The following is a 26,883-nucleotide window of genomic DNA, read 5'->3' as shown; positions in this document are numbered from 1 at the left end:
TCCCTGGGTTTTGTCATCTCCACTGTCTTCATTTATTTGAAAATTTCCCGTATTTTCTTTTTATATTTTTTGGCAGAATGTAATAGGAGTGTCGTTATGTGCGGCTAGCTCGTAAGAGTTTTCTTTATGTGAAACGATACATCGCAGTCGTAACTCGGTTCTCGTACTAAAAGACAAATGAGTGTCCTTGATGCTTTCAGAAATTTAGCAATTAATATGCTTTAGCTACTAACTGACCACTTCCATTCTGGAGAAAGAAGTGATGTTGTGCTTCTTTGGGGTTTACTTCAAGAACCTGGAGGAGTTCTGTGGACATCGTTCTTGCTTTGGCAGGTAGTGGTAGTTGCTCATCTCAACCGGTAACCAACGGAAGCTTCCCAGTGGCATCTATTACTCTGGCTTCTGTTGTGGAAACAAGAAGGCAAGTTTGTGTGTTTCAGGTTACACAGTTACCTGTTTAATTTTCTTTCCCTGCCCCCTCCGCTTGTCTCCAGGTTCAGTTGAATGCTGGCCAGCTGCAGTATATCCGCTTAGCCCAACCTGTGTCAGGCACCCAGGTAGTCCAGGGGCAGATCCAGACGCTTGCAACCAATGCACAGCAGGTACGCACTCTAATGGCAGGGCTGACATTAACTGTTAAAGTGTTGTTCCCTAGCTCCTGAAACTGCAAAGTCCAGTTGAATTTACCAACTCTTGGGCTAGGGTTCCTGCGTTTCTTTTCTTCCTGTTACCTTCATCAGAATAATGAAGCAAGGAGCATAGGGGAAGTTTCCTTTACCTGTACGTGAAAGCTGCATGCGTGTGTGTGTGTGCGTGCGTGTGTCTCTCACTGTACAAAGCTCGTGCTGCTTCTGAGATGATTGCAGGTAAAACTTCATCAGCCTTCTCTTTACTTCTGCTCCTTCTGGCTGGGTGAGGGAGGAGCAGCAGCGCACGCTCTCAGGAGAGCTGTTACAGAGGTGAAACATCAGGGCCAGCGTTGCTGCCAGCAGGTTACCTCGTGGTCTTGGTGAGGCTGGTCACTAAGGGATTCTTCTCTGCCTTCAGGGGATAGGAGAGCTGCTGCTTTTCTGTGATCCTGGAGGCCGCATTCTCCTTGTGAAAATCAGAGAGGACATGCTTGTGTTTGGTTTGGAACAGCTGAATCCCATGTCCCTTGTTCTTGACTTGCAGTTAGCACCAGCATGACTGCAGTCCAGCGGCATAAGATGTATCTTACCACGCGGTGGGGTGACGAAGTTTGGAAGAGTCTAAATGCTCTTGAAAGGCCGCGGCAGAATATTTTGTGGGGTCCTGACCCTCTCCAAAATGCCCTCAGTGATCATCCTTCTGTTATCCTTGCAGATAACGCAGACAGAAGTCCAGCAAGGACAGCAGCAGTTCAGCCAGTTCACAGATGGACAGGTAAGAATTTGGAGATTGTTGATGCTACATCCCTTTGAAGTCAAAGGTTGAAAGACAGTTTTAAAATCTGTGTGTTCTGGCAAATCGACTCCTCCAAATAAAACCCTGCTACTGCTACCAAACCTGAAGCAGACACAGGATAAGTGAATGTTGTGCCGCTCTTAATTCAGGTGGATTCTTTGTGTTTGGCTGCATCTGCTCCAAATTAACCCAGCCCCTTGCACTCTGCGTAGGATCCATTTTAATCCTAACCAATTCAAGAATAAAGGTCTTAACGTTTAGCTATTGACTATTGCATAAGCAGCGCCAGCTCAGTCTGGGCATAAGAAATTCACAGAATTACTTCAGACATTCATTGCTTAAATCGTACCAGCGGCTCTTCGTGGTCTGTTTTCTGGGACAGATATTACTTGGACCTGGGAGCTGCTGTTACCACCACCACTAAATTCGCAGGGTTAATGCATATCGTTGTGCTTGGAGGAGACGAACGCTGTGTGAGATGAGAACTGACAGTCCTTTCTTCCCCCTCTTCTGTCCCCACCAGCAGCTTTATCAGATCCAGCAAGTGACCATGCCTGCAGGCCAGGACATCACCCAGCCCATGTTCATTCAGTCCACCAACCAAACCTCAGATGGCCAGGCCACGCAAGTGACGGGGGACTGAGCGGACGTCGTGTCTCTGTGTGGAAACAAACACGTTACCAGCCCGACGTTCGCCGTACCAACCTGGTCTGATGAATCCATCTGCTTCTCTGTATCCATGCTCAATATTCAGCCTATAGTAGGCTGCGGTCTCTGGTGCACTATACGCCTTCCTCTGGTGGGTATGAGAGAATATCCAGCAGACACTGACAAGAATGCAATATTTGTATTTTTATTTTTAGAAGTCAATATTTCAGTGTATTCAGCTGCTTGTTCAACCCCCTGGAAACTGAAGAGAACTAATCGAAAGGAATTTGTAGCATCTCATTGAGCGATGTGTAAAACGTTTTTATCTAGTGAAATTATTAAAGGGTACTGCATCTGGTTTGTTGTAAGAGCTTTATTCCTGGTATTCTGTTTGTATTTTTCTCCAAATAGAGCTAGATTCAGTCCTACCATCTCAGTGGTCCATTAGGGGCGTGGGGGGGGAGTGTGTATGTGTGTTAGATTTTCCTCTCCTGCCTCCTTTTTTGGTAAGCCGGAGCATTGACTATATGCAGCTAGGGGGCAGGGAGTAGGGGAAGAGTAATTAAAGTGAAAACAAAAACATTCCTTGTATTATGACTGTATTTTCTAAGGGCAAACGATTCTTTAATTTGGCCTGGTTTATTCCAGAAACACTAATGGAAGCCTGGACAAACCCCAGCCCTGCTGTTAACTGTTGTACTAGCTTCAGTCGATGCATGTAATATAAGCTTCATAAAACAAAATAAATTTCCTTTGTAAGATAACGTCTGCACTTTCTTTGGGAACCGGTGCCCAGCATCAACCTGCCAAGCGAAGAGCATCCCGAGTCCCTGAAAAATCACCCCAAAGTGGTGGAACCTTCAACAGGGCTTAAGGGTGGCTGCAGAAGGGGCTTGGGGGGGTCTCTGGGAACATGAGCTGTGGGGTGGGAGCTCTCCTGGTGCCCACCAGCCAAGGAGGTCTCCATGGGGACGTTGTACAGCGACTGCCTCAGCAGAGCAGCCCTTCCCCTGTGCCTGCCAGCGCTCCCTGCAGCTTCTGAAGCAGCGAGGGGTTTAGGATGGGTTTGAACGAGCTCCAGAAGCCAGGTTTAACTGAGCACACTGCGAGGAGCCTGGCGGCGTTAGGGCCAAGCTTAGGGCTTGGCTAAAACACGGCTGGGGTTTTGTAACTCGTAATCTTTGTGTCCAACATCAGGCAATTTGACATACTTGGCACGTTGTCCAGGAGGGGCTCTGTGGCTTTGTGCAGCGCCTTGGCAGAGCTGTGTGACAGCGCGAGGGACAGTGCCAGCACCAGCAGCTGCTGCTTTTTCCTGGCAGAAGAGCCGAGTTCGCCATGGTTTTGCAGCGAGGAGCAGCACCAGGAGTGGAGTAAAGTCCATAAACAGGGCCGGGTTGTTCCTGTGTGGTGAGGGAGCTCGCTGCGATTCCTGCGCCTCCTGGGCCAGGTGAGGTCAGGTCATCCATGTGAGTCCTAAAAGGGCTGGGAGCCAGCAGCGCCCTGCAGCCCTCAGCTCCCTGCGGGGTGGGCACCGTCACGCCTGGCGCAGAGCGTCGGTGGGCAGCCAGCGTGAAGCCGGGGGGAAAAAATAAAATACGCTGGGTGAAAGCTCCGCGTGTGGGCTGCGGCCACGAGAGGGCACCCACGGGTGGCTGCTGCACGGGGCTGGAGGCTCGTGGGGTGGGAGGCTCGTGGGGATGGAGGCTCACGGGGACGGAGGCTGGCAGCCGCACACGCTGGGCTCTGCCCGAGGAAAGCTCTTTACCCAAAGCTGTGCTCTGCCTTGTGTTTGCTTGAAGGAGTTTAAAGTGGGAATAAATAAATATATAAATAGATAGATAAATAAATAAATAGATAAATTGCTCGAAGGACAGAAAGTGTGTGTGAGCTGCGCTGCTCCTGAAAGGAGAGCGCTTTGCAGCGAAAGCCCCCACCTGTAATTGAAGGCAGGCTGCTCTCAGCACGCTCAGCATCGCCCCGAGCTGCCTGACATCTGAGCTCAGCCAGGGGTGCGAGAACTGCACCGGGCGGCTGGTACCGAGGCTGGAGATGTCAACGTCTGGCTCGTAACGGAGCTGGGAGCAGGGATGTCACATCGCCTGCCGCTCGGCTTCACCCTCAGCGAGCAGCGAACGGCGTCTCCTGAGCAGGTCGGGCCCCGGGGCAGCGCTGGCCCCGCTGTGCCGCCACCGCTCTGGGACCCGCTGCTTCTGCAGGGCCCCGGTGCTGCCGCTGCGGCTGTGAGCTGCCCTGGGGGTGCCCTGGGGCAGCACCGGTGAGCCGAGGGTCCCAAAACTCTCCTGAAGTCCTCGTTCACACAGCTCCCGGTGCTGCTCACAGCGCGGGGTCAGGGCAGGCAAACAGACGTGGGGCAGGGGCTGGGGTCGCCCCGGCTCCGTGGCCATGCAGCCCCGCAGCCCCCAGCCCAGCGGGTCCCATCCTGCACCAGGGAGCCCTCTGAAGCATGGCCAGGGCGTCCCAGCCTCTGGTTTGCTCGAGCGCATGCGAGCACCAAGCCAGCAGCTAATTGCCCTGGGCCGAGGCCAAGCCTTCGGCAGTCGCAGGTGCTCCGCAGCCCTCCCTGCCCCCTGCTCCCAGCTGTCCCCAGCTCCCGGGACGCAGCCAGCCCCAGGCACCCTGCGGTCGCTCGCCCCCAGCTCTGCCCGTCCCGGCCACCGAGCCCCAGCTCAGGCTCCCCCGTGCGGAGGCTTTGGCTGCCTCCTGCCCTCTGTGCACCCCCAGCTCTGTCCCGGGACCCCCCAGCACCCCCTATGGAGGGCACCAGCCTGGGCTTCGCTTCTGTCCCATCACGGTTTCCCGTGGAGCCCCCGTCCCGCCTGTCCCCCTCCCCAGCCAGCAGCTCTGCAGCTGCATACCAGGGCTGCAAAACTTACTGGAAATCCTGTAGATGCAAATCCTGGCCTCAAATCCCGGCCTCCCGTCCGTGCCAGGAATTTCAGCTGCAATCCCAAGAGGGCAGCAGGCTCCAAGCACGCAGGCCTCCTCGCTCACCAGCACCCGGCCTCGGAAATCCTCTTTAAAGTTTCACCAGGGGCCGGACCCGAGGACGTGAGGGGCTCTGCGGGATGCCCGTGGCCAGGCAGGGGGCAAAAAGCCGGCAGAGCCTGGGCCGGCTTCCCGAAACCTCCGCCGGTTCTGCTGGCTGGGCCGGTACCCTACTGAGGCTCCCTGGCTTCCCCCCAAAACCTCCCGGCCCTCGCAGCTCCACAGCATCAGTGGATTTTCCCAGGGTCTGCACAGGTGGAAAGCGCGACCCCGGTGCAGGATCGGTCCCTTCCCTAAAGTGCCCCCAGGTGCTCTGCTGGGCTGAGAGTGAGCAGCATCACGGCTACCGCTGCACCTGCAGCCTCTGAGGTTCCCTTCTCCCCCCCCCGGGGATGGTCTGGGACCAATTTGCAGAAGCCGAGCTGTCGGAGGCCAGGAGGGGAAGGTTTCAGAAGGGGCAGCGGTTGGGTGGTGGTAGCACTCCTCTGCTGGTTCATCAGCAGCTTGCCGAGTCCAAGCTAGAGAAGTGACGTCTTTGTTGAAAAAAATCCCGAGTTCTCTTGCGAGCGGAGCTCTCCCGGCGCTTCCCCAGCACGCCTGGGACCTCAGCCTGCAAAGTCCCGCTCCAAAGCCCAAAGCAGCAGGAATAAACAGAACACTTCCCACCCACCCGGCCCCCTCCCCAGCGCCCGCGCCCCTCGCTGGGAGTCCTTTCAGGTCACCTTAACTCTGCCCCTCCGCCGCCCGCAGGCTCCGATCAATCGCCAGGTGAAACCTAAACCGCGGGGACGAGGGGAGCGCCGGAACCCGACGGAGCTGCTGAAGGTCAGGGTGCTCTGCTGGGGGGGGAGGATGCTGCACCGGGACCCCGTGCTCGGGGGATGCTGCACCGGGACCCCCCGCACGCAGCCGGGGTCGCACTGAGCGGCTGCGTCCCCTCGGGGAGCTCAGAAGGGGGCTGCAGGAGGGCACAGGGCAGAATTTGGGTTGGATTCACACGGTTACAGCCTACACGGGCACGGCTCTCGTTGCTGTCTTGGTGCGGTGGTGTTTGTGGGGCATCCTCGGGGGGGGGCGATGGGATTTGCGGGCTGGCTCTCAGGGTGGGTTTGGCCAGCACGATTTCTCCTGTGCCCCCTAAAATAAAATTGTCTATTTATTGTGTGCGCTTCCCCAGACCTACCAAATACCGCAGTGCTCACGAGGGCCCGTGCCCGTGCCAGGATCTCCAACCACCACGTTAAATAATTCACCGCCCCGGAGCTGTAACTTGCGCTCCTCTCCTGGAGCTCGGGCCCTGGGGCACCCCAGTGGGGTGGGGGGAACCGGCTGCAGCGTGCCTCAGTTTCCCGATCTGTTAGCGGGGAGCTCGGGGGAATAAGGTGGCAGAGGAAACCCCTGTGGGTGTGCGGGACCTCGAGCACAGGGGAGGAACTGGGGATCCTTTGGTGCTCGCTGCTGGGATGCTCCGTCCCTGGTGGTTTGGGGTGCTTGCTCTGGGATGCTCCATGCCCTGTGGTTTGGGACGCTCACTCTTGGGGTGTTCCATCCCTGGTGCTTCGGGATGCTCCCCCTGGGATGCTCCGTCCCTAGTGGTTTGGGGTGCTCTGCACCCACTGCTTTGGGACGTCCCCCCCGGATGCTCCATGCCCCATGGTTTGGGATGCTCGCTCTTGGGATGCTCCATCCCTGATGCTTTGGGATGCTCTGCACCCACTGCTTTGGGATGCTCCCCGCGGAATGCTCCGTACCCTGCGATTTGGGATGCTCCCCCCGGGCTGCTCCATCCCTGGCGGTTCGGAACGCTCCCTCCGAGCTGCTCCACAGCCCCCACCCCCCCCCCCCCCCCGTAGCGGGCACTCCCCACCGGGCTCAGGGGACGGCAGGAGCCCCCCCACCCCTCGGGACAGGGTCCCCCAGCAGGACCGGGGTGGGGGGGGGGACGGGGACGATGACACCGCGCTGAGAGCCAGCGGCTCCCCCTCGCCTTTCCCCCCGGGGGCTGCCGCCTCTGCGGGCGCCCCCCGACCCCCCCAACTCCCCCCCCCGGGGGTGGGGGTGGGCGGGGGCCAGGTGCTGCGGGGCGGGGCGGTACCGGGGGGAGGTCCCGGGGGGGGTGGGGGGGCTAAAGGCAGGTGACCGGGGCGGGGTAAGGGAGGGGGGGGGGAGAACCGGGTCGGGGGGGGGGGGCGGCGCGGACGTGAGCCGGCCCGGGGAGGGGGGGGGGGCTCGGCGGGGCCATGCGGCGGCAGCGGGCGGCGTGAACGGGGCCGGGCGCCATGGCCGGGGCGGCGGGGAGCGGCGGGGAGCGGCTGCGGGCGGTGCGCACCGAGGGCGGGGGGCGGCCCGGCGGGACCCCCGCTCCCCGCCGCCGGGGGCTGCTGGCGGCTCCGAGCCCCGGGGCTGCCGCTACCGCTGCCGCCGCCGCCGCCGCCGCCGCCGTCGCCCCCCGCCCCGCCGGGCCCCCCCGGTGCCGGCGGCGGCTGCAGAACTGCCTGTACAACGTGCTGGAGCGGCCCCGCGGGGGGGCCTTCGTGTACCACGCCTTCATGTGAGTGCCGCGGGACGGGACCCTCCGGGTTCGGGGGGCCGCGACCCCCCCGGGGGGTGGCGCTGAGAACCGGGAGACCCTCGGGGTGCGGGGTGCGGAGCTTCCCCACGCTCCCACCGGGGTTCTCCGGGTGAGCGCCGAGCCGGGGAGCTCCGGTACCGGGCGGGCAGGGGGCGAGCGCCGAGCCGGGGAGTGCCGAGCCCCGGTGCTGAGCGGGTGCTGAGCCCCCGACGGCTCCCCCGGTGCCGCGCTGGTGTCCGGGGCTCGCTCTGCGCCGTGCTGGGGGCACCCCCGGGGCACCCCCTCGGTTTGTCCCCGTCCCCTGCGAGCCCGTGGGGACCCTCGGGGACGGGGGTCCCGCGGAGGGGGCGCGGGGCACCTCTGGGTGCCACCGGGGACCCATCCCCTGGGGTAGCCGTGGGGCAGGCGCACCCTCAGTCCCCAGCTGGCACCCCCTGAGCTGTGGCTGGGTGGGATGGGGGAGGCGAGCAGGGGGGCTCTTGTCCCCGGTGAAAGGCTGGCGGCGGTGCCCCTCGAGCTGTGCCCTCCGTGGTCCCCAGCAGTGCTGGTCCCCAGCATTGTTGGTCCCCAGCACACCCCGGGGATGCTCCAGGAGCTGGGCCCTTCCCGGGCAGTGCCGCCGCTCCCCAGCCCCGCCATCAGCGGACGCAGGGGCTCAGCTCGTGGCTGAGGGGTGAGTTCTGCCCCTTGGGGTGTCCTCAGGGGGCTGGAACCGGGCTGCGGGGTGCGCCCAGGCACCGGGGGGCTCCACGCGGGGCTGCTGGAGGGGCTGCGTTGGCTGCCCCCACCTGGGACCCTGCTGGGATGCTGCTGGGACGCTGCTGCTCCCTGCCCGGCCGTAGCCGTGCAGAAGGTGATGTTTTTCCCCCAAAATCTCGTGTTGGCTGCGTGTACTCGGTGTGCACCCTGCGACCCTGCTGGGCACGGCTCCCCGCAGAGCGAGAGCCCCAAATTTTGGTTCCCTGGCTCCGTTCCACAGCGGTGCCCAGTCGTTAGCGGGGTGCGCGAGCTGCAGCTCGTTAAGAGGCAGGAAAGTGGGTCTTGCGTAAGTTAGCACTTTGCGATGGCAGGAGGAATTTGTCACTTGATCGCAGGGCACCTGAGCTCCCTGGGGAGCCAAGAGAGGAGCCTGGGGCCCATTTGTAACGCCTGCCGACACCTCCGCAGTGTGCTGTGGAAATAATACCTACGTTGCAAATGCTGCCCTCGAAAGCTTTTCCTGCGGGGAATTAGGGATGGCAGCCAAAACCTCCTGGTACGGGAGCGGGGGGCAGACTTTTTTTTGGCGTACTTGCCGGGCTTCTGCACTGGGATCCTCCAGGTGGGCCCAGGCATCCTCCTCCTCCTGCAGTGCCTTCTCCCAACGTGTGTTTTTCCCCCAAAACAGCAGCACCAGACCGAGCGGGTCCCCTTGCAGAGCCACGGAGCTGCGGGTCCCGCCAGGAGATGGTTTTGTCCCCGGTCTGTGAGCCCCTGCTGTGGCTCGGGGCAGCTCCCAGGGGCTCATCTGCTGGGGCTGGACCTGGCCAGGGCCACAAAAGTCAGTCCCGAGTTGCTTCCATTGCCATGGCTCCATCCTCGCCATGGCTCCGTCCTCCCCCGAACTGCAGGTCGGGGCTTTGTTAAAGGAGATGCGAGCACTGCTCACACCACGTATGCGGTCGTCTCCTGCCCTCGGGGCTGAGAGCACCGGAGTCACCGGGATGGGGACGGGACTCGCGCCCTTCCCCAGCTCCACCTGCACACAGGGGCTGGGGTGCATGGCTGTGCCTGTGCCCCTGTCCCTGCCGGGATGCCCGGGACCCCCAAAAGCCCAGGAAGGCTCCGTGGTGGGCGTGCAGGGGGCTGCAAGCTCTGTAAGACTTCCCGGGGAGTTTGGCTCACTTCTGGCTTCCAAATTTTCTCTCCCACGGCAGATGGGAGCTGTGAAGCTGTTGCAGCGCTGGGTGCTGGCGTTCACAGGAATGATTTGTGTGCCTCAGCACCAGAGGAGTGGGTTTGGGAACGAGGAGGACGGCGTTACCCCTGCTTGTTCAGGGGACACTGAGGCACGGGAGATGCCCCAAGGTCGCCCAAGGTCGGGGCAGCGCCGGTCCCAGGACCCATCCACGCCTGCGCGCTGCCTCCCCCAGCAGCCTGGCTCCGAGACAGGGCTGAAAACGGCTAAAATGGAAATACCCGCTGAGAAGCGGAGTGCTTCCCTCCTCTGAGCAGTTTAACGTCTGGGAGCACGTAGCAGGGCTGAGCTGATACCGCTTATTGGAAAAGTTCAGTCTCCTTCTGCCGGCAAATTGATCCCAAATAGTCCCCGAGTGGCTGCTCGGGGCTGGGCCGATGCTGGCCCCCCTCGCGGGGTGGGTTTGTTGCTGGCTCACTTTGCAGCCCCCTCGTCCTGCCCCAGGTGCAGAAATAGAGCCGAGGCGGGCGGTGGTGGCCCCATCCCCTCCGTCCCCTTGCTGCGGGGCTGTGCTGACCACACTGAGCCTGGGCTCGGCTGGCACCAGCTCTAAATGGGAGCTCCTAGCCCGGAGCTTACAGAGAAAATCTGGGAGCGTGACTGGAGCCTTAACCAACAGGCTTTAGAGCCAGAGGCATATAAAAGCTTCCTTTTCCGATGTCCTCTCTCCATGTGCATCGCTGTGGTTGGGGGGAGCTCGCTGAGGAAAGCAAAGCCCCGGGGGGAGCGGCGCCCTGCCCTGATGGAGACAGGGCTCTGGGTGCTCATGTTGGCAGCACGGAGCGGCACCAGGAGCTCAGCTCAGCACGCTTCCACCCCTTAGAGGAGCGCTTTAATAAAGAACACTGACCTGGAGCGAACTGGGGAAGACCGAGCCAGCAGCACCGGTAGCATCCTACGACCCCTGCCCGAAGCGCAGCCCCCAGGGCAGGGCAAGGCGCGCGCCTCCCTGTGCTAGCTGCTCTGGGAGCACCGGTGGGATGGTGCCAAGCTGGTGTGCCTCTATTTACCCCTCCTGAGGAAGTGTCACCCCGTGCCTGGGGCTGAGGATGGGGCTGGGACGTGGAGGGAAAGGGCAGCGCAGAGCTGGAGGGGGCGCGTGGTGCCCCTGGTTTGGCTGTGGGGCTGTGGGCATCCCTGCTGGTGCTGGGGGGCACGGGGGGCACGGGGCAGCACTGGCGGGTCCCTCGGTGTGCCAGCCGGCTGCTGGCTGGGGAGCAGGCTGCTGGCAGCTCCTGGGCTTTCTGCTCCTGTCCTGTGATGGGAGAGGCTGCGGGGAGTGGGGTGGGATGGCTGCTGGCCGCCCCACTGCAGGGTACGGGGCTCTGCGGGGGGACCCTCACCGCCTCCCTCCCTCCATCGCTCGGTGAGCAGGAAATCACCTTCCCCACGATGCTGGGGGTTTTGCCACCGTGCTCAGTGCCTGCAGCAGCCCCGAGCACTGCTTAATGCTTCGGCGGCGCATGGCAGGGCCCTGCTGAACCCACCTGGGGCCGTTTAATGGGCTGGAGCCCCAGAGTGTTTGCAGGGGAAATTGCTTCATCTCCTGCTCGGTGCTGGCTGTCCTCCGCCTGCCCGGTAAAACCCTCTGGTGTTAAGCTCCGGGCTTTAACTCGCTGTCGCTCTTGCTCTGGAGGGACCTGGCTCGTCCCCAGCCGCTGGCATCCCGCACAGTGGCTTGTTTGGGGAGGAGGAGGAAAACCCTTCCTGCCCGACTGCTGCGTGCAGGTGGCCAAAATGAAATGGGACGGTGAGGCCAGGACCCTCAGCTGCTGGAGCTGTGCCCTTGGAGCTGGGGCTCTTTCCTCGGGGCCCCAGGGGACACCCTCGGGGCCACCCCCCCTTCCCCTTGCCCAAGCTTGAAATGGGAGCTGCGGATGGGGGGGAAAATGCCAGGGGAAGGAGAAGGCGACGCAGCAGTTTCCTGAACCTGTCGCAGTGTCGCTGGGGCATAAAATGAAGTGACTATGGTGCAACGTGAAACTGCACATTGATTTCCTTCTTTTTTTCTTCTTCTTCATTTCCCCTCTTGCTGTTCCTGCTGGACCCCGAGCGCAAGGTGCAGGGTTTGGGGCCTGGGCCTGGCTGGCCCCAGTGGCGAGGACGGGGGACACCTGCGTGGCCGGGGTGCCCCCACCCAGAGGGGATGCTCTTGGAGAAGCTCGGGTTGTCTGTCCCCTGCAGCGATGCCCTGGGGCGAGGGGACGGAGTGGGGCTGAGTGCCCTGACCTCCCCCCCTCTGCCCCCACATGTGCAATGCCCTCGGGGGGTCTCATCCTGCTTCGCCTCCTCGGGGCTGCTCCTGTCCCCTTCCTGCTGTGCTGGGGTGCGCGGCCCCTCGGGAACGGGTCTGGGAACTCACTCCCTTTCCTCCCCCTCCCCTCAGCCCGTGGCTTGCCAGATGATTCAAGAGCGAAACTATCTCAGCTGCTCCGTGTGAGCGTCTTGGCACCGTCCGCAGGAACCTTGTGACCGTTCCCCCGCCAGGGCGCGGGGCCGGGGGGCCGGGGGGCGATGCGGGGCACGGACCCCAGGCGGGTGATGCACGATGCTGCTCGCAGGCTCGGGCTCGCTCTGGCTGGAGCATGAAGGCCTCGGGGCATTTGGCACCCACCCGAGGGCGCAGGGGTGCGCGGCGTGGCCCCACGTGGGGCTTGGCAGGGGAGGAAGATGCTTGCCTGGCCGTGCAGGGCAGCGGTGCCAGGGTTTTGTCACTCGTGCAGCAAGTCCGTGCCTGGCTGCCTTCACCGGAGCGCCCAGCAGGGAAGCACGGGGTGGGACATCATCCAGAGCCGCTGCTGGATGGTGACACTGGGTCCCTGTGTGACCATGGGACGAGCCGTGCAGCCCGCAGCCGGGCTCCTTGTCTCGGCCCCGCTTGCACCCTGCGTGCCAGCAGCCCCCATCCCACCTCGCCCCCACGCACCCCCCGGGCTGCCCGAGCTGGAGGCACGTCGGCTCTTAGGGCAGCACCTTCCCCTTCCCAAGGGATTGGGGTCTGTGGGCACTGGGGTCGGTGGATCCACGCGGGCTGGGCAGGAGCAGCCACCGACCTCCTGCATGGCCATGGGCGAGCGCCCAGCGCGCTGCTGCGGCTCTCTGCGGCGCGGGACAAGGAGGCGGCCGCCCCTGCCATGGTTACGGGCACAAACAGGCCTGCTACACCGCCGATATTTATATCCCCGGGGCAGACAGGCCTCCTGCGCCGCCTCTCCTGCAAGGCTGCTGCGCGAGGGACAGGGGATTTATAAGACACGCTGTTTATACAGCTGCAGACGGTGCTCGGGGTGCTGAGCCTGGCGGGCTGGGGATGTGGAGAGCAAAGCACCATCCCTGTCCCTGTCCCCGTCCCCATCCCAGCCAGGCTCGGGTGGTTTTGTCCCACGAGCAGACTCGGTGCTCGGGGTGGGGGCGCCCAGCGCTGCCACCCAGCACCGCGGGGACCCGGCAGTGCCACAACGGTGCTGGGCTGAGCCGGGGCCGGCGGTGCCGCTGGTTCCTCTCCCTGCCGGGGCTGTGCCAGGCTCGTCCCCAGGCCGAGCTGTTTGCACTGCGGCGCGTGGTGTTTTCCTTCCGCCGCGTTACCGCCAGGCTCTGCCGTGCCGCCGCCCGCAGGGGAGCGAAGCAGCGGGGCCGGGCACGGGGGTGCCCAAACCTCACCCCCCATTTCCTAGCCTCGCCAGACCCCGCGGGGTGCAGCACCCGGGGCTGGAGCCTGTCTGCCCGGGGGTGTTTGGCCTGTGCTAGCTCAGGTTTGGGGGTGCTGGGGGTGCCCCTGGCTGGCCGGAGCTGACCCCGTCCCATTTCCCTGAGCTCAGCAGCTTCCCCTGCTCCTTCTCCTCTCCTGCTGCTGGCGTGGCCGGAGCGGCCGGGAGCATATGGCAGAGGCAGCGCTAATGAAGATTAATGCGAGGAGGTTCACTTTCTCCAACCAGACCCGCCCCCCCCCCCCCCGCCGGGTTTTAATTAATATTTTGGGGCACGGCGGGAGGAGTGTTCCTGCGGACAAGCTCCTTCCCTGCAGGGTGTGGGGAGGCAGAGGAGGTGCTCCCGCAGCCCCTGCGATGCTGCCTGGCTGCAGCGCTTGTCCCCGTGTCCCCTCCCGCATGGGGGCATGGGGGGCTGCGGGGAGCCCCTTTTCTGCCCCCCCAGCTGCCTCCCAGCACCTGACCCTCCCCTAAGCCGCTTAGGCGCTGCCAGCAGCCAGGCCGGGGCGCTTGCCCCAGCTTTGCAAGTTAATTCCTAGCAGGTGATGTGTTCCCTCAAAGTTGCTTTCCCTGCCGGGCCGTGGGGGCCTCACATGATCGTGTCCTTCACAAAACCCCGCTGCGGGGCCGGGGGCCAGGCAGGAGCATCCCCGGGGGGTGGCACTGGGGACAGGGCCTCTCGCTGTGGATATCCATCACTCCTGCAGAGTGGTGTTCCCGACCAGCTCGGTGCCCGTGCAGCCCATTGCGGTGCTCAGGGAGGAGGGAGCCCAGTGGGGCCAGCGTGTGCCAGGGATCAGAGACCCCCCCCCCCCTTCTGGCCCCGGCTTGGGCGAGAGGCACAAATCTTCGCAGGCTGGGAGATTTCTGCATTCTCTTCTGCTTTGTGCTCCGCTGCCCATGTAATTGCCTGCCAAATCCCAATTGTATAATCTTTACTGCTGATGGTGCACAAAGGCTCTGCCCTGGGCTGCTCAGCCAGGGCTTGGGTTTGCTTCTCCGGACGAGCGTCGCGGCGGGGAGCCCGGCGAGCTGCTGCTGCCCCCAGCTGCTAAGGGCAGAGCTGCTGCATGGGGCAAGGGCTCTGCTGCTTGTGCAGGGGGCAGGGGCTGGCTGCAGCCCCCAGCCCCACAGACGGGGAGCACCTCAGAGCATCGCATGGGGCCGTGACGCCCCCAGCCCCTTCGTTTGGGTGTGTGTTGTTCCAGCTCTGCCTTCCCCTTGCCCTGCGTCCAGCCCTTCTCCCGTTTCCTTGCGTTTTTCTGCCGTCAGCCTCGTCTCCAATTTCCCCTCGTGGCAGTTTTGGGGAAGGGACCTGCCTGGCCCCTTCAGGCTGCTTTCTGACCCAGGTCTCGCTCTCGCTCCTTTTGCACCATCCCCACCAGCCCGGCTTTGTGCGGTGCTGCCGGGGACCTGGCCACGCTCAGCCTGGGGACCCTCGGCTCCCTCTCCCCAGTGCTCAGTGCCTGAGCCACCTCCCCTTGGCCTGGGTGCTCCCGAGGAGGGCACCGAGCATCCAGGAGGATACTGAGCATCCACAGGGCACCAAGCATCGTCCCGGCAGACACCGCTCCCCGTGGTGCCTTCCTGCAGGCGTGCGGGTCTGGTTTCAGCCCCTCAGCCACCCCGGGCAGCCAATTCGGCTCCAAAACTCCATGTCAGCAGCAAGAGGAGACGAGAAAGTGCTCTGAGCCGGCCTCGGGCAGCGCGGTGCTGCCGGCAGTGGGGCCGAGCTGAGCCCTGCACTCTCTGCAGCACCGCTGGTGAATCCCGGGGGCTTTGCTTGCATTGGGGAGATGGTGCAGGAGCTGGATGGGGTGCTGGGGCCACCCTGCTTGCACCACCAGCCCCTGTCCTGGCTGCCCTGGTGCTGCCCGTGGTGGGGCTCCACTCCCAGCTCTGTCCCCACTGCCCCCAGTGGTGCCCAGTCCGGGGGGCGCGGTGCCGGTGCCCCCGTGCCGTTACGCAAGGCGGCTCCAGCGGAGCCCTCTGCGCGCCATCACGTGGGCCGGTGGCACCAACCCTCCGCTTTCCATTTTTAGAATCGCTGGATCAGGGGAAAAAATGTATTTTTGGAGAGTTTCATTTGCTTCAGCTCCAGAGTCTATTTTTCTTTTCCCCTCCTTTTTATTTTAAATGGGCCAAAGCCCCTTTCGTCTTACCCCAGCTCTCGGGACAGGCAGCCTCAGAGCTGCTCCCTGCTGACTCTGCCCTTGGGTCTCGCCTGGCCCAGCCGTTCCCAAGTGGCTCCGTGTCCCTGCTGCGGTGGCAGGTCCCCATGGTGGCAGCGACAGCGGGGACAGTGGCTCTGGTCCCCCTTCTGCCTGGGGGGGCCCCTCCAGCTCCTGCCCTGCTTTTAATTAGCGGTTGTTTTGCCCGGGAAGAGGCTGCAGGGCTGCGGCAGAGCCTGGCACTGAGCCCCACGGCTGCTGGAGCCAGGCCTTCCTCCTCCTCCTCCTCCTCCTCCTCCCCCGTGTGCTGTGGGGTGGCCTGGGGACATGTCCCCATCACGGGGGTCCTGTGGGGCCCAGACCCTCTGGTGCAGCTGCCAGAGGGTTTGTCACTGTGATTGCCTGGGGGGGAGGCACCTGGGTCCTCCAGCACCAGGGTGCTTCAAGCTGGCCCCTGGCCCCCTCCGCCTGCCCAGCAGCGAGGTGTAAAGCCCCCCCCAGCCCTTGCCTGTCCCCTGGGGACATTGCTCCCGGTGCTGGCAGTGGCAGCGGGGAGGCCGCGTGCAGGGGCCGGGCAGTGTCCGAGGTGCCCCCTGCAGCCCCCGCTCCTGGGCGAGAGGGTGGGGATGCTGGGGGGGGGGGCAGTGAGGGTCTCAGCCTCGCACACCCTCGCCGTGCTCCCCCGGGTATTTCTGGGCATTAAATACCCCAGAACCACAGAACGGCTCGGGTTGAAGGGACCTTCGAGATCCTCCGGCTCCAGCCCCCCACCATGGGCACGACCCCTGCCCCCAGCCCCGGCTGCCCCCAGCCCCATCCAGCCCGGCCTTGGGCACTGCCAGGACCGGGCACCCCCAGCCCCTGGGGGCCGCCTGCTCCGTGCCCCACTGCCCTCGGGGACCGAATTTCTTCCTCCTGCCCATCCCGAGCCCACCCCCCCCCGAGCGGGCGCCGTGCGGGACCCGCGGGCAGCGGCTGCCGGGGGCTCCTCGGGGCGCGCTCCGGGCGCAGCCCCGCACCCTGCGCGCTCCCGAGCCGCTCCCTGCCTCCCCCTAGGGGCAAAGCCCGGCCTCGGAGGCTCAGCCTCGGCCGCCGAGGAGGTCCGGGCTCCCCCCGACGCCTTCCCACCCCGTGCGCTCTCGTTGCAGCTTCCTCCTCGTCTTCAGCTGCCTGGTGCTCTCCGTCTTCTCCACCATCCAGGAGCACCAGAAGCTGGCCAACGAGTGCCTCTTCATCCTGGTAAGGGGGGTGGGGACACCCGTGCTGAAACCACCGCAGCCCCCTGGAGACCCCCTTCCCAGCCCTCAGCCCGTGGGTTCCATCGCTGGTCGACGCCGGTGGCGATGCCACCCGTCCCGGCACGTCGGGGATGCTGCGGGGTGGCCTCGCGGCTGCGGGGTCCCGGCGGCTCGGGGCGGCCCCTCGGCGGGGTGGGGAGGCTCACGCCGCTGGGCAAGGCAGGGCAGGAGGGGCTAAAAAAGGCAACTTTCCCCCAAAGTGTCAGAAACGGCTGACGCCGGAGTTCGTGCGAGCGGTGGGGACTAAATCGGGAAGGTCCTTGTGACTTTCCCCCGAGTAAGCAGAACGGGGGCTTGTTTGTGCGGGAGGTAGGAGGACAATGCTGACGGAGGAGGAAAAGGACCCGGCTAAATTTGAGCTTGGCACAGGTAGGAGGGCTGGGCTGCTCAGACAGCCTCGACTGCCACGGCCCCAGCGTCTGCCCTGCCTGCCCCGCACCGGGAGCTCGGAGCCGTGTCACTGGGGGTCTCCTGAGGGGTGTCCTGGGGTCCCCCCGCTCCAACGTTTCCTTTTGCACCCCCGAACCCTGCCTGCGCCGTCCTGCCGCCCCAACCCTCCTTGTTTCACCCTGCTTCTCCCCCCGCAGGAGTTTGTCATGATCGTGGTGTTCGGCATGGAGTACATCGTCCGCGTCTGGGCGGCCGGCTGCTGCTGCCGCTACCGGGGCTGGAGGGGACGGCTCCGCTTTGCCCGGAAACCCTTCTGCGTGATAGGTACGGGGTGCGGGGGTCTGGGGGCTTTGAGCATCACCCAGGCCATAAAAACACCAACACCCGACCCTCGCCCTCGTGATGGGTATGGGGTGCGGGGATTTGGGGGCTTTCAGCGTCACCCAGGCCATAAAAACCCCCACACCCGGCTCTCGCCCTCACTACCCGATAGATTTCATTGTCTTCATCGCCTCGGTGGCCGTCATCGCCGCCGGCACCCAGGGCAACATCTTCGCCACCTCGGCGCTGCGCAGCATGCGCTTCCTGCAGATCCTGCGCATGGTGCGCATGGACCGCCGCGGCGGCACCTGGAAGCTGCTGGGCTCCGTCGTCTACGCCCACAGCAAGGTGAGGGCAAGGCGAGGGGGTCCCGGTGTGCCCCCCACCCCGCACCCCGGCCCCGCTCACCCCGCTGCCCCGGCAGGAGCTGATCACCGCCTGGTACATCGGCTTCCTGGTGCTCATCTTCGCCTCCTTCCTCGTCTACCTGGCCGAGAAGGACGCCAACGCGCAGTTCGCCACCTACGCCGACTCCCTCTGGTGGGGCACGGTAAGCTCAGCCCCCATGGCCCTCCAGCCCTGGGAGGGGACCAGGAGGGTGGGACGGGGCCGCGGGGGGGGAGCTCCCTGCAGGGCCCCCCGTTCTCTGTCCCCGCGCAGGTCACGCTCACCACCATCGGCTACGGGGACAAGACGCCGCAGACGTGGCTGGGGCGGATGCTGGCGGCCGGCTTCGCCCTGCTCGGCATCTCCTTCTTCGCGCTGCCCGCCGTGAGTAGGGCTGGGACGGGAAGGGGGGGGGCGCTCCCCCACCCCGCCACGTGGCAAAAACTGGGGAGAAAGGGGCAAAATCCACCCCCACGGACCCCATCCCCTCCTGTCCCCAGGGTATCCTGGGCTCTGGCTTTGCCCTCAAGGTGCAGGAGCAGCACCGGCAGAAGCACTTTGAGAAGAGGCGGACGCCTGCAGCAAATCTCATCCAGGTAGCACAATCCAACCCCGGTCTGCCTGACCCTGCCCGTGGGTGCCCGAGGGGTGTCTCTGCCTCCATGGGTCCCCGTGGAGGGGACAGGAGGGACAGCGGGGGGGCTCAGGCCAACCCCGATGCCTGGGGGACTCTCTTGTGCCCAGGCTGCGTGGCGGCTGTACTCGACGGACGCCAGCCGAGCGTACCTGACGGCCACGTGGTGCTACTACGACAGCCTCCTGCCCTCCTTCAGGTAGGCAGGGTGCAGGCGAGCGGCCGCGGGGGGGCTCGCAGAGGGTTCCTGCAGGGACGAGGGGACACATGGGGACGCCAAGAGCTCGGTGTGGACCGCGGGGCTGAGCAGCTTCTTGCTCAGCCCCAGGACGCCAGAGCCGCAGCTCAGCGGCTGCCAAACGCCCAGCTCCATCCTCCCCCTGCCCTGCCCTCAGCACCCATCCCACCGCCCCCTCTCACCCCATCCATCGCCTTCCTGCGGAAAGGGGACGGTGCTGCCGGTCGCGGGGACCCCACGGCCGCGGCGGTGGAGCTGCAGCCGGCTGAGAGCCAGAGGGACCCACGGGGCACAACAGGGAGCCCCATGCCCCATCCTGCACCGCTCTCACCTCCCGAGGCCTCCCAAATGCTGCTGCCACGTGTGAGCGAGGACCCCGAAGCGTCTCCGGGTGCCCTGTGTGCTCCCAGCCCTGCCCTCCCGTCCATCTTCGGTTTTGCGTTCTGCTGCCGCTCACTTCTCGTGTTTCTTTGCCACGACAAATTTGTGATTCTGTTTCGCTCTTTATTTTTTTCCAAAGGCAGGGTTCTTAACAGCCCGGGAAGCTGTGCCTCTGGTTCCCGAGGAGATCTGGTGCCCCCGGTGCATCGCTGCCGAGCGCGGCGGTGGGCTCTGCGGTCCTGCTGTGCCGGGAGCCTCTTCTCCTGCAGCAGAGTGAGGACAGGGCCGGGCTCGATCCCTGCGGGGTCTGAGCCTCCCCCAGCTGCTCCAGCAGCACACGAGTCCCCACGTCACTTGGAGGCAGGTCCCTGCAGCAGGGACGCTCGTCCTGCCTGTCCCCTGCCTGTCCCATCCCAGTGGCGTTGCCACCACCTCTCAGCCGTGCAGGCTGCGTGGGAGCCCTTCCCCTTCCCCTTCCCCTTCCCCTTCCCCTTCCCCTTCCCCTTCCCCTTCCCCTTCCCCTTCCCCTTCCCCTTCCCCTTCCCCTTCCCCTTCCCCTTTCCCCTTCCCTTTTCCCTTCCCCTTCCCCTTCCCATGCCCACGTCCCCAGTGCTGCCACCCAGGCAGGACCCCCAGGTGGAGGTGGGGACGGGGTGGCCGTCCCCCACCAGCTGTGACACCGAGCTGCCCGTTCAGCCCCGCTGCAGACCCCGTTCCCATCGGGGGCAGAGGCTGCGGGTTGGGCTTCGTGCTCTCCCCGTGCCCTAAGGTCGGCCGGAGCTGTTAAGAAGCTGGTTTGTGAAAGCAAGCGCGTGCCCTGCCTTTCCTTCTTGTTTTGCTCAGTTGTGGTTTTTTTTTGCTTTGTTTTGCACAGAGGACCTGCTCCAGCCTTGGTTCGCTCCCCCTGTTTGCTTTGCCGAGTTTTAATTTCTCCATGTTTTCATTTAACCCCGACCTCAGAGAGCTGGTCCTAATGTTTGAGCATTTGCACCGAGCCCGCAACGGAGGATTTAGGAATTCAGAGGTGAAAAAATGGCCTGACGGAGCCCCACCGCCGCCTTATCAGTCCTTCACCTCTGCCCAGAAAAGCGCCGTCCCCGCGGCTTGTTCAGGGGAAAGGTAGGGAGCAGCCCGCCGCGGCTCCGTGCTGTCTCTGCCCGCTCCTCTGTGTCCCTGCGTGGTGCCACCACCGTCACCGCGGCGGAGCAGCCCCCGGCCCCGCTGCCCCGGCAGCACCATGCCGGCCCCCCCCCCCGTGCCGATTTTTGCCCCGGCTGGTGGCCCCCCCGGGGGACCGGCCCCTTGGACGGACGCTGTCGCAACGCCGTGGAGCCCCTTGCAGTGCTCAGCCCCAGCTCCGCCACGTGCCCGTGGTGCTGGGATGATGCACGGGGGTGCTGAGCGTGGTCCTGAGCTCCGAAGGCTGAAGAGCACCCGGGGGACCCCGGCGTGCCACCGAGCCTGCCGCCCCGGGCATCGGCGCTGGGCGCTTGGGCCAGCGGCAGGGTTAGGTGGGGAGAGAGGGCTCTGCTCCACCACGGCCCCGTGCCTCGGTTTCCCCTGAGGGGCTGAGGGGGACCCGCTCCCCCCAGGTGGCCCCGAGGTGAGTATGGGGTGGGGGGCTCCTCCTGCGGCAGCACCCGCGTCTGCACCCCAGGTTTCCTGTCCCCACATCAGCCACCCGGCTGCAGGAGCCGGCCGGCCGGCCCCATCTCCACGAGCATCACCTCTCATAACATCTCATCTTGTCTCTCTCCTCCCCCTCCTGCTCGCCCCCTGCTCTCCATCCCCCCACCTCCCCCCCAAACCTTCTCTGCCCCCCACTCACCCCGAAGCTGGAAGGAGGAGGACGCGCAGCCCCACAAGTGCTTGAGCCTCAGGTAACATTCGCCCCCGAGCCGCCTGCCCCGTCCTGCAGCGAGCGGGCACGGGGACCCCATGAGAGAAGGGGTGCAGGATCGGGCCCATGGCCCCCATGGGGTGCACAGGGCCGGCACCGTGCAGCCGCCCGGCCCCGCACGCGGCTCCCACCGTGCTTTTTTACGGAGCTGCAGGACTTTCCTCCGCGAGGCAGATGTTGGTGTTTATGCAGGACCTACACAAACAACGTCGCTCAGCTCCTTGCCCCCGCAGCGGGAGCAGGGTCTGCGCGCCCACGCTGCGGGGTCGGGCACGCTGCGGGGTTGGGGGGCCCTAACCCATGCCGGCCACCCCCTAACGCTGTTTCTCTCCCGTGTCTGCCCCGCCCCCAGGCAGATGTTTAGTGGTAAGCCGAGGCTCTCGCGGACGTGGGCCACGTGGAGACGGAGGTACCGGGGCCAGGAGCCGCCGGGTGCATGGGCTCCGTGCGGGGCTGCCTGCTGGCCGGGGGGCGAGGCAGAGGGGCAGAGAGGGCAGAACGGGGTTGTCCTGCTGCACGGGGAGGTGCTGCATGGCTTGGGCTGGGGGCTGGCTCACACAGTGGTCCCGCACCCACGGTGGCCGTGCCTCGGTTTCCCCCTCCGCGGTGTGGCTGAGCCGTGCTGGGCTTGCCATGTCCGATGGCAGCAAAGTGGGGCACTGGGATAAACCCCGTCGCAGCCTGTCCTGCAGCCCGGAGCTCACAGGGAGCGACCCTTCCCCTTCCTCCAGCTGCGGGTGCTTGCGGCAGAGCTGCCGGCTGCAGCAACCTGCCCGGGTAAAGGCAGGAGCCCAGTGCCCCCAGCTCCTGGCTGGGGAAGTCGAGGAAGGCACCCGGGTCTCACGGAGCCCCCGGTGCAGCGGGCGGGGGTGTCCCCACGCCGTGCTTTGCTCAGGACCCTCTGCAGCTTCGGCTTCCTCCGCACCGGGGCTGTGCATCGCGGGGTGAAGCTGGGCCCCTTTCTGCTCGGCCTCCTCGCATGTCCCAAAGCGTGCTTGTGGTCCCGCGTCACACCGGAGGCAGCACCGGGCGGTGTTTTTGTGTAGGTCCTACATAAATGATGTCTGTCGTTCCCTCCCCAAGCCAGCAAAGCTTGCGCTGGGGCTGCAGAGGGGCAGCTGCGCTCAGCCCGCAGGAGCAGAGCAGGAGCTGGGCGCTGGAGGAGGAGGAGGAGGAAGAGGAGGAGGAGGATGGGGGGGCCTGGCCGGGCTCCCCAAACCCCCCCCGTGCCAGCCGAGCTGGGGCAGGAGTGGGACTGCTCCGTGTGGGGCCGGGGCCGGCTGCTCTGCTGCGTGTCCCCCCTCTGTGCCCGTCTGTCCCCTGTCTGTCTGTCTCCTCCTTTCTCTGCTCTCAGAAATAAAAAGGAGTTTAAACACCTCCTGCACGGGCATGCGGTAACGCCTGCTCCCGGCCTGTCCTGCACTCGATCTCGTGCCCAGTTCGTGTTCCGGGGGCTCTGCAGCCCCATCCTCCCCCCCCGTGCCCCTCTTTGACGCTGCCGTCCTCTGCCCCGCAGCACCAAGATGGGCATCAAGGACCGCATCCGGCTGGGCCCCCCGGGCAGCCGGGGCCGGCAGCACCTGGGCCCCCCCCTGCAGCGCTCCCCCAGCCCCGAGGACGTCCCCGAGGCCTCGAGCCCCAGCAAGGTGCACAAGAGCTGGAGCTTCAACGACCGCACGCGCTTCCGCGCCTCCCTCAGGCTCAAGCCGCGGCCCCCGGCCGAGGGTGAGCCCCGGGAGCGGGCTGGGGGGCGAGGGGTCCCGCTGGGGGGGGGGGGTCCCCGGACTCTGCCACGCGCTGCTCTCGTGCCCGCAGCCGACTGCCCGCCGGAGGACAGCGGCGAGGAGAAGAGCCCCCCCTGCGACCTGACCTTCGAGGACATCATGCCGGCGGTGAAGAGCCTGATCAGGGCTGTCCGGTGAGCCCGTCCCAGCCCGCCTCCCCTGCATTGCCTCTCCCGTCCCCAAAACAGCGCTCGGGGCGAGCAGATGTCTCCGGAGAGGGGGGCGGCGAGCGGTGTCCCATGGGTGCTGGGGGCTCTGCCCCCCCTACCCCGGTGCCCGCAGCCACCCCGCTGTCCCCGCAGGATCCTGAAGTTCCTGGTGGCCAAGAGGAAGTTCAAGGAGACCCTGCGGCCCTACGACGTCAAGGATGTCATCGAGCAGTACTCGGCCGGGCACCTGGACATGCTGGGCAGGATCAAGAGCCTGCAGACGCGGTGAGCTGGGACCCACAGGTGCCGGGGGGGGCTCTGGGTTCCTGCAGGTCCCCCCCCAAGCCGTGCCCGTCCATCGTGACGCGCAGGACTCGTCCCACGAGCCCCATCCCTCACGGTCTCCTGTGTCCCCTGGGGACAGCGTGGACCAGATCGTGGGCAGGGGGGGCCCCGCTGCGGACAAGAAGACGCGGGAGAAGGGGGAGAAAGCGGCGCCGGAGCCGGAGCCGGTGGACGAGCTGAGCATGATGGGGCGCGTGGCCAAGGTGGAGAGGCAGGTGAGGAGGGGACGGCCACCGGCGAGCGCGTCCCCGTCCCCTGGGGTCCCCCGGGGGCCCGCTGAGCGCTGCCCGCCCGCAGGTGCAGTCCATCGAGCACAAGCTGGACCTGCTGCTCGGCCTCTACTCGCAGTGCCTGCGCAAGGGCTGCACCAACTCCTTCAGCCTGGGTGCCGTGCGGGTGCCCCCCGGCGAGCCCGACATCACCTCCGACTACCACAGCCCCGTGGAGCACGAGGACATCTCGGCCTCCGCCCAGACGCTGAACATCTCCCGCTCGGCCAGCGCCAACATGGACTGAGTGGCAGCGGGGCAGGGCGGCGGGGACGGATCCGGGCAGCCTGTGGCGGGGGCGCAGGACAGGGTGCGGGGGGCACGGGAGCCCCCACGGCATCACCCAGCCCCACCGAGCCGCGTCCAGCACCGCGGTGCTTGGACCTTGCGGTGAGCCCCCGGGCGGTGCGCGGGGCACGGTGGCAGCAGCGGGATGGGGTGCGAGCAGGATCCGACCACGCTGCGAGGCGGAGGAGCCCCCCACGGGGGGGGGTGCTCCGGGCTGGAAGCCCCCAGAGCAGGGCACGTGTCCATCTCCCCAGCAGGGTCCTGCCCGGGTGCCACCCGCTCACCCCCCCCAGGGCCACCACCAGCTATGCAAGGCTCCAGCCCCTCGCTGCCGGTGCTGAGCAGGGGTGCTGGGGCACAACCCGATGCGGTTTTATGGCTGCAGGTCGGGGCAGCGGCGGGGACCTGCCCGGTGCAGGGGGCAGGGGTCTGACCCCCCCGGCCTGCCCTGCCCAGGTTCATTCCCCTGCTCCCCTCCAGGACCTCCAGAAGCACAGCAGCGCCTTCTGCCTGCCCGTGCATGCTCCCAGGGCAATATATATATAGGAGATATATATATATATTATATATATGCAATAATGTCTGAATATGCAACACCCCCGGGGAGACCAACCCGGGGGGACATCGTAGGCAATAAGCAACCCCCCCCCCCCCCCCCGACAGCGCACAGGGCTGGATCCTGCTCCCCCGGGGGGTCCTGAGGACTCAGGGCTGGGTGGCAAACCTCTGTTGGAGGGGGTGTCCCTGTGCCCCCCCCCCCCTTGCACGCTGCTTGGGCCGGTTTCCAGCCCCGCACGGCTGGGAACGACCGTGGTAGTGCCAAAATTCGCTGAGCCGGGGCTGGTGCCCCCGGCGTTCTGGGGGGGGGGGGCTTGTGGGACCTCTCAGCTTCAGGCTGTGGGATTTCCACCCCCTCCCCAGCCCCCCCCTGTAATGCTTCTGCTCCCAGCAAGGGGGGGGCGCTGGGGTTGCCCCGACCTTGCTCGTTAGCCTCATTAGTGCATGTGGCCAGCGAGGGCCGAGCTTGCAGCCCCCCCGTGCTGCTGCCGCACCCCCCCCGGCCCCCTTCCCATCACCCCGGTGCGCCCATCCGTGGGTGCCTGGTGGGCAGGGGGGGGCTGTGGGTGCACGGCGGGGGGGCCGTGCCGTGGGTGCCCCGGGGCGAGGGTGCATGCGACAGCTTCGCCCCCAGCCACGCTCAGCAGCCACCCCGTAGGACCCCCCCCCCCCCCAGGGGCTGGCTGGTCCCCGCAGACCTCCCCAGCCGGCGGTAGTTACCTCACTTTATTAACTTATTAACTTATTTCTTTCATTAAAATTTGAAGCAGACGCTGCCTGCCCGCCTCGTTTCTGGCCCAGCTCTCCCGAGAGGTGGCACTCCAGCCCCGCGGCCGAGCAGCACCGGGTGGCCGCTGCCGTCCCCCCCCCCCCCACCCAGTGCTGTGCTGGGCTCCCCTCCAGCCCCCCCCCGGCCCCGAGCCACTGCTCCACCACCTGCAGGCCTGATGCCACTGCAGAGGGACCCACGCTGCCTTGTTGGAAGCGTGCCCCCAAACGGCGTGTCCCCAGTTGGTGTGTCCCAAACGGCGTGTCCCCAGTTGGGCATCATGCTTGGATAGCCCTGGGAACATCCAGGACTAGGTATGGGTGTGAGCCCCCTCCCCACGAACCTGCAGCCCCCCCGGGGGGCAGCAAAGCCTTCACCCCAGCCCCGTGGTCGTGTCCCCCAGGCTGCCGGTGTCACCGGGCGGGCAAGGCCCCCTCCTGCGCCGCCCTGCCTAGGAGGAAGCCGGGCTCTCGGCTTTTCCTGGCTGCCTCTCACCAAAAAACCCGTCCCTGACTCATCCTGGTGCGGGGGCTGCACCGTGGGGTCAGCCCCCCCCCCCCAGTCCCAGTTGCAGCAGCCCCTCTCCTGCTGCCCCCAGACCCCCAGAGCAGCCCTGGTCCATGGGGGCTCTGCTGGGATGGGGTTCAGGGATGTCCCCCCCCGAGTGCCTGGCGTGCGGGGCGCGATCCCTGGGGAGCCCTCGGCTGCTCCCGGCGCTGCGCACGTCCGGCTCGCGTGCGCCCGGGGCTGCTTTGAAGCAGAGGCTTTGAAGGGGGAGCCAGCACGGGGCGAGCAGGAAAAGCCCCGCGCAGCCCTTGCCCTGCTGCCCCGGCTGCCGACAGTGTTTTCCGGGGTGGGTTTGGGGTCGTGCATCGTGCCCGCAGCGGGGTCTTCGCCCTGCCCTGCCCAGGGCCGTGCATCGCCACGGGGGGCTCAGGGTGCGCCCCGAGGGGACGGCAGTGCCGTGCGATGGATGCAGCTCGGGTGAGCCCCTGCGTGGCCCTGCTGCTCTGAGCAAACGGGCACGGTGCCCCTGGGCTGGGCTCTTTGCACGGCTCCGGGTCACGTCTGCAGCCCCTGGGCTCGGCCTCGGCCCCGTGTCCCCAAGGCGCGCGGGGACCTTGTCCCTCCCCAGAGCAGCCGCAGGTGGTGGCGGTGGCAGGGCGGGCACGCTGCCAGCCCGCTGCGCTCGCTGCCTCCCTCGCCCACGTGAGCCCAAGGTGCCCGGGCTGGACTTTGTCCTGCTCCACCTTGCCCCCCCCCCCCCCCGCGTGTGCACGAGGCACGGAGAGGAGACGCAGGGCCGGGGCGGGGGGGAAATGCCTGCGTCGGAGGGACGCAGCGAGCCGTGACCCTGCGTCCCGCTGGGAGCCAGGTCGGCACGCCAAGAGCCAAGCCAAGCACACCCGCAGGAAGGGGGCGAGCGCTGCTGCCCCCGCACACGAGCCCCCATTGCCCGGGGGAGTGGGAAGGGGCCAGCTCCGTGCCCAGCAGCGCCCCGCAGCTCGCCGCATCCTCGCCTTCAGCCGCTGCCAGGGCGCTGCCTGGCAGGAGCACAAGGACGGACCGGGAACGGGGTGGGGGGGGGCGGGGGGGGGATGTCCTTTTCACCAGTGGCTCTGCTTTGTCCCTGAGGGTCTTGGAGAATTTGTGACTCACTCTGGATTCCTGTCCGCCCAGTCA

General features: G+C 65.5%; 2 protein-coding genes and 1 long non-coding RNA gene across 29 annotated transcripts in view; 2 read left to right on the top strand and 1 right to left on the bottom strand.

The window, feature by feature from the left end:
* NFYC (nuclear transcription factor Y subunit gamma) overlaps positions 1-2,837 on the top strand; it is a 33,746-nt gene extending 30,909 nt beyond the window's left edge. For 8 of the 19 annotated variants that reach the window (XM_080567173.1, XM_080567189.1, XM_080567182.1 and 5 more), the window contains 3 exons: positions 495-602; positions 1,345-1,404; positions 1,949-2,837. In XM_080567173.1, coding sequence (XP_080423299.1) covers positions 495-602; positions 1,345-1,404; positions 1,949-2,068 — 288 coding nt within the window. In that variant the 3' untranslated portion in view covers positions 2,069-2,837. The remainder of the gene's footprint in view (positions 1-494; positions 603-1,344; positions 1,405-1,948) is intronic. The other 11 variants (XM_080567191.1, XM_080567187.1, XM_080567174.1 and 8 more) reach the window with 3 other exon arrangements.
* LOC308182472 lies at positions 2,641-6,853 on the bottom strand. The gene is made up of 2 exons (XR_013941819.1): positions 4,971-6,853; positions 2,641-3,616 (listed from the first exon to the last, which is right to left on the bottom strand). It is a non-coding gene; the product is annotated as an uncharacterized lncRNA (long non-coding RNA).
* Positions 6,854-7,343: 490 nt separating this feature from the next.
* On the top strand, positions 7,344-25,202 carry KCNQ4 (potassium voltage-gated channel subfamily Q member 4). 9 transcript variants are annotated; one of them, XM_080567167.1, is made up of 15 exons: positions 7,344-7,633; positions 16,638-16,728; positions 17,375-17,501; positions 17,671-17,846; positions 17,923-18,048; positions 18,159-18,269; positions 18,386-18,481; positions 18,630-18,718; positions 20,099-20,257; positions 20,974-21,018; positions 22,555-22,763; positions 22,854-22,956; positions 23,125-23,256; positions 23,396-23,531; positions 23,614-23,974. In XM_080567167.1, the coding sequence occupies exons 1-15, from the start codon at positions 7,362-7,364 to the stop codon at positions 23,830-23,832; spliced, it is 2,091 nt and encodes a 696-aa protein (XP_080423293.1). In that variant the 5' UTR covers positions 7,344-7,361; the 3' UTR covers positions 23,833-23,974. The 9 variants fall into 9 exon arrangements, with proteins under 9 accessions (XP_080423293.1, XP_080423292.1, XP_080423290.1 ...); XM_080567166.1 differs by having other exon boundaries at positions 18,132-18,269; XM_080567164.1 differs by having other exon boundaries at positions 18,132-18,269; positions 23,396-25,202.
* The last annotated feature ends 1,681 nt before the right edge of the window (positions 25,203-26,883 follow it).

The sequence above is a fragment of the Anser brachyrhynchus genome, assembly GCF_964034855.1.
Source record: "Anser brachyrhynchus genome assembly, chromosome: 24".
In the NCBI taxonomy this organism is placed as follows: Eukaryota; Metazoa; Chordata; class Aves; order Anseriformes; family Anatidae; genus Anser; species Anser brachyrhynchus.
The sequence above is the reverse complement of the archived record's forward strand: the minus strand, read 5'-3'. Positions and strand labels throughout refer to the sequence as shown.

Coding starts and splice junctions, on each gene's coding strand:
- KCNQ4 (XM_080567161.1), top strand. CDS start 7,362: ATGGCCGGGGCGGCGGGGAGCGGCGGGGAGCGGCTGCGGGCGGTGCGC. Junction 18,719..20,098: donor AGCCTCCTGCCCTCCTTCAG/GTAGGCAGGGTG, acceptor CCCCGACCTCAG/AGAGCTGGTCCTAATGTTTG. Junction 23,257..23,395: donor ATCAAGAGCCTGCAGACGCG/GTGAGCTGGGAC, acceptor CCCTGGGGACAG/CGTGGACCAGATCGTGGGCA.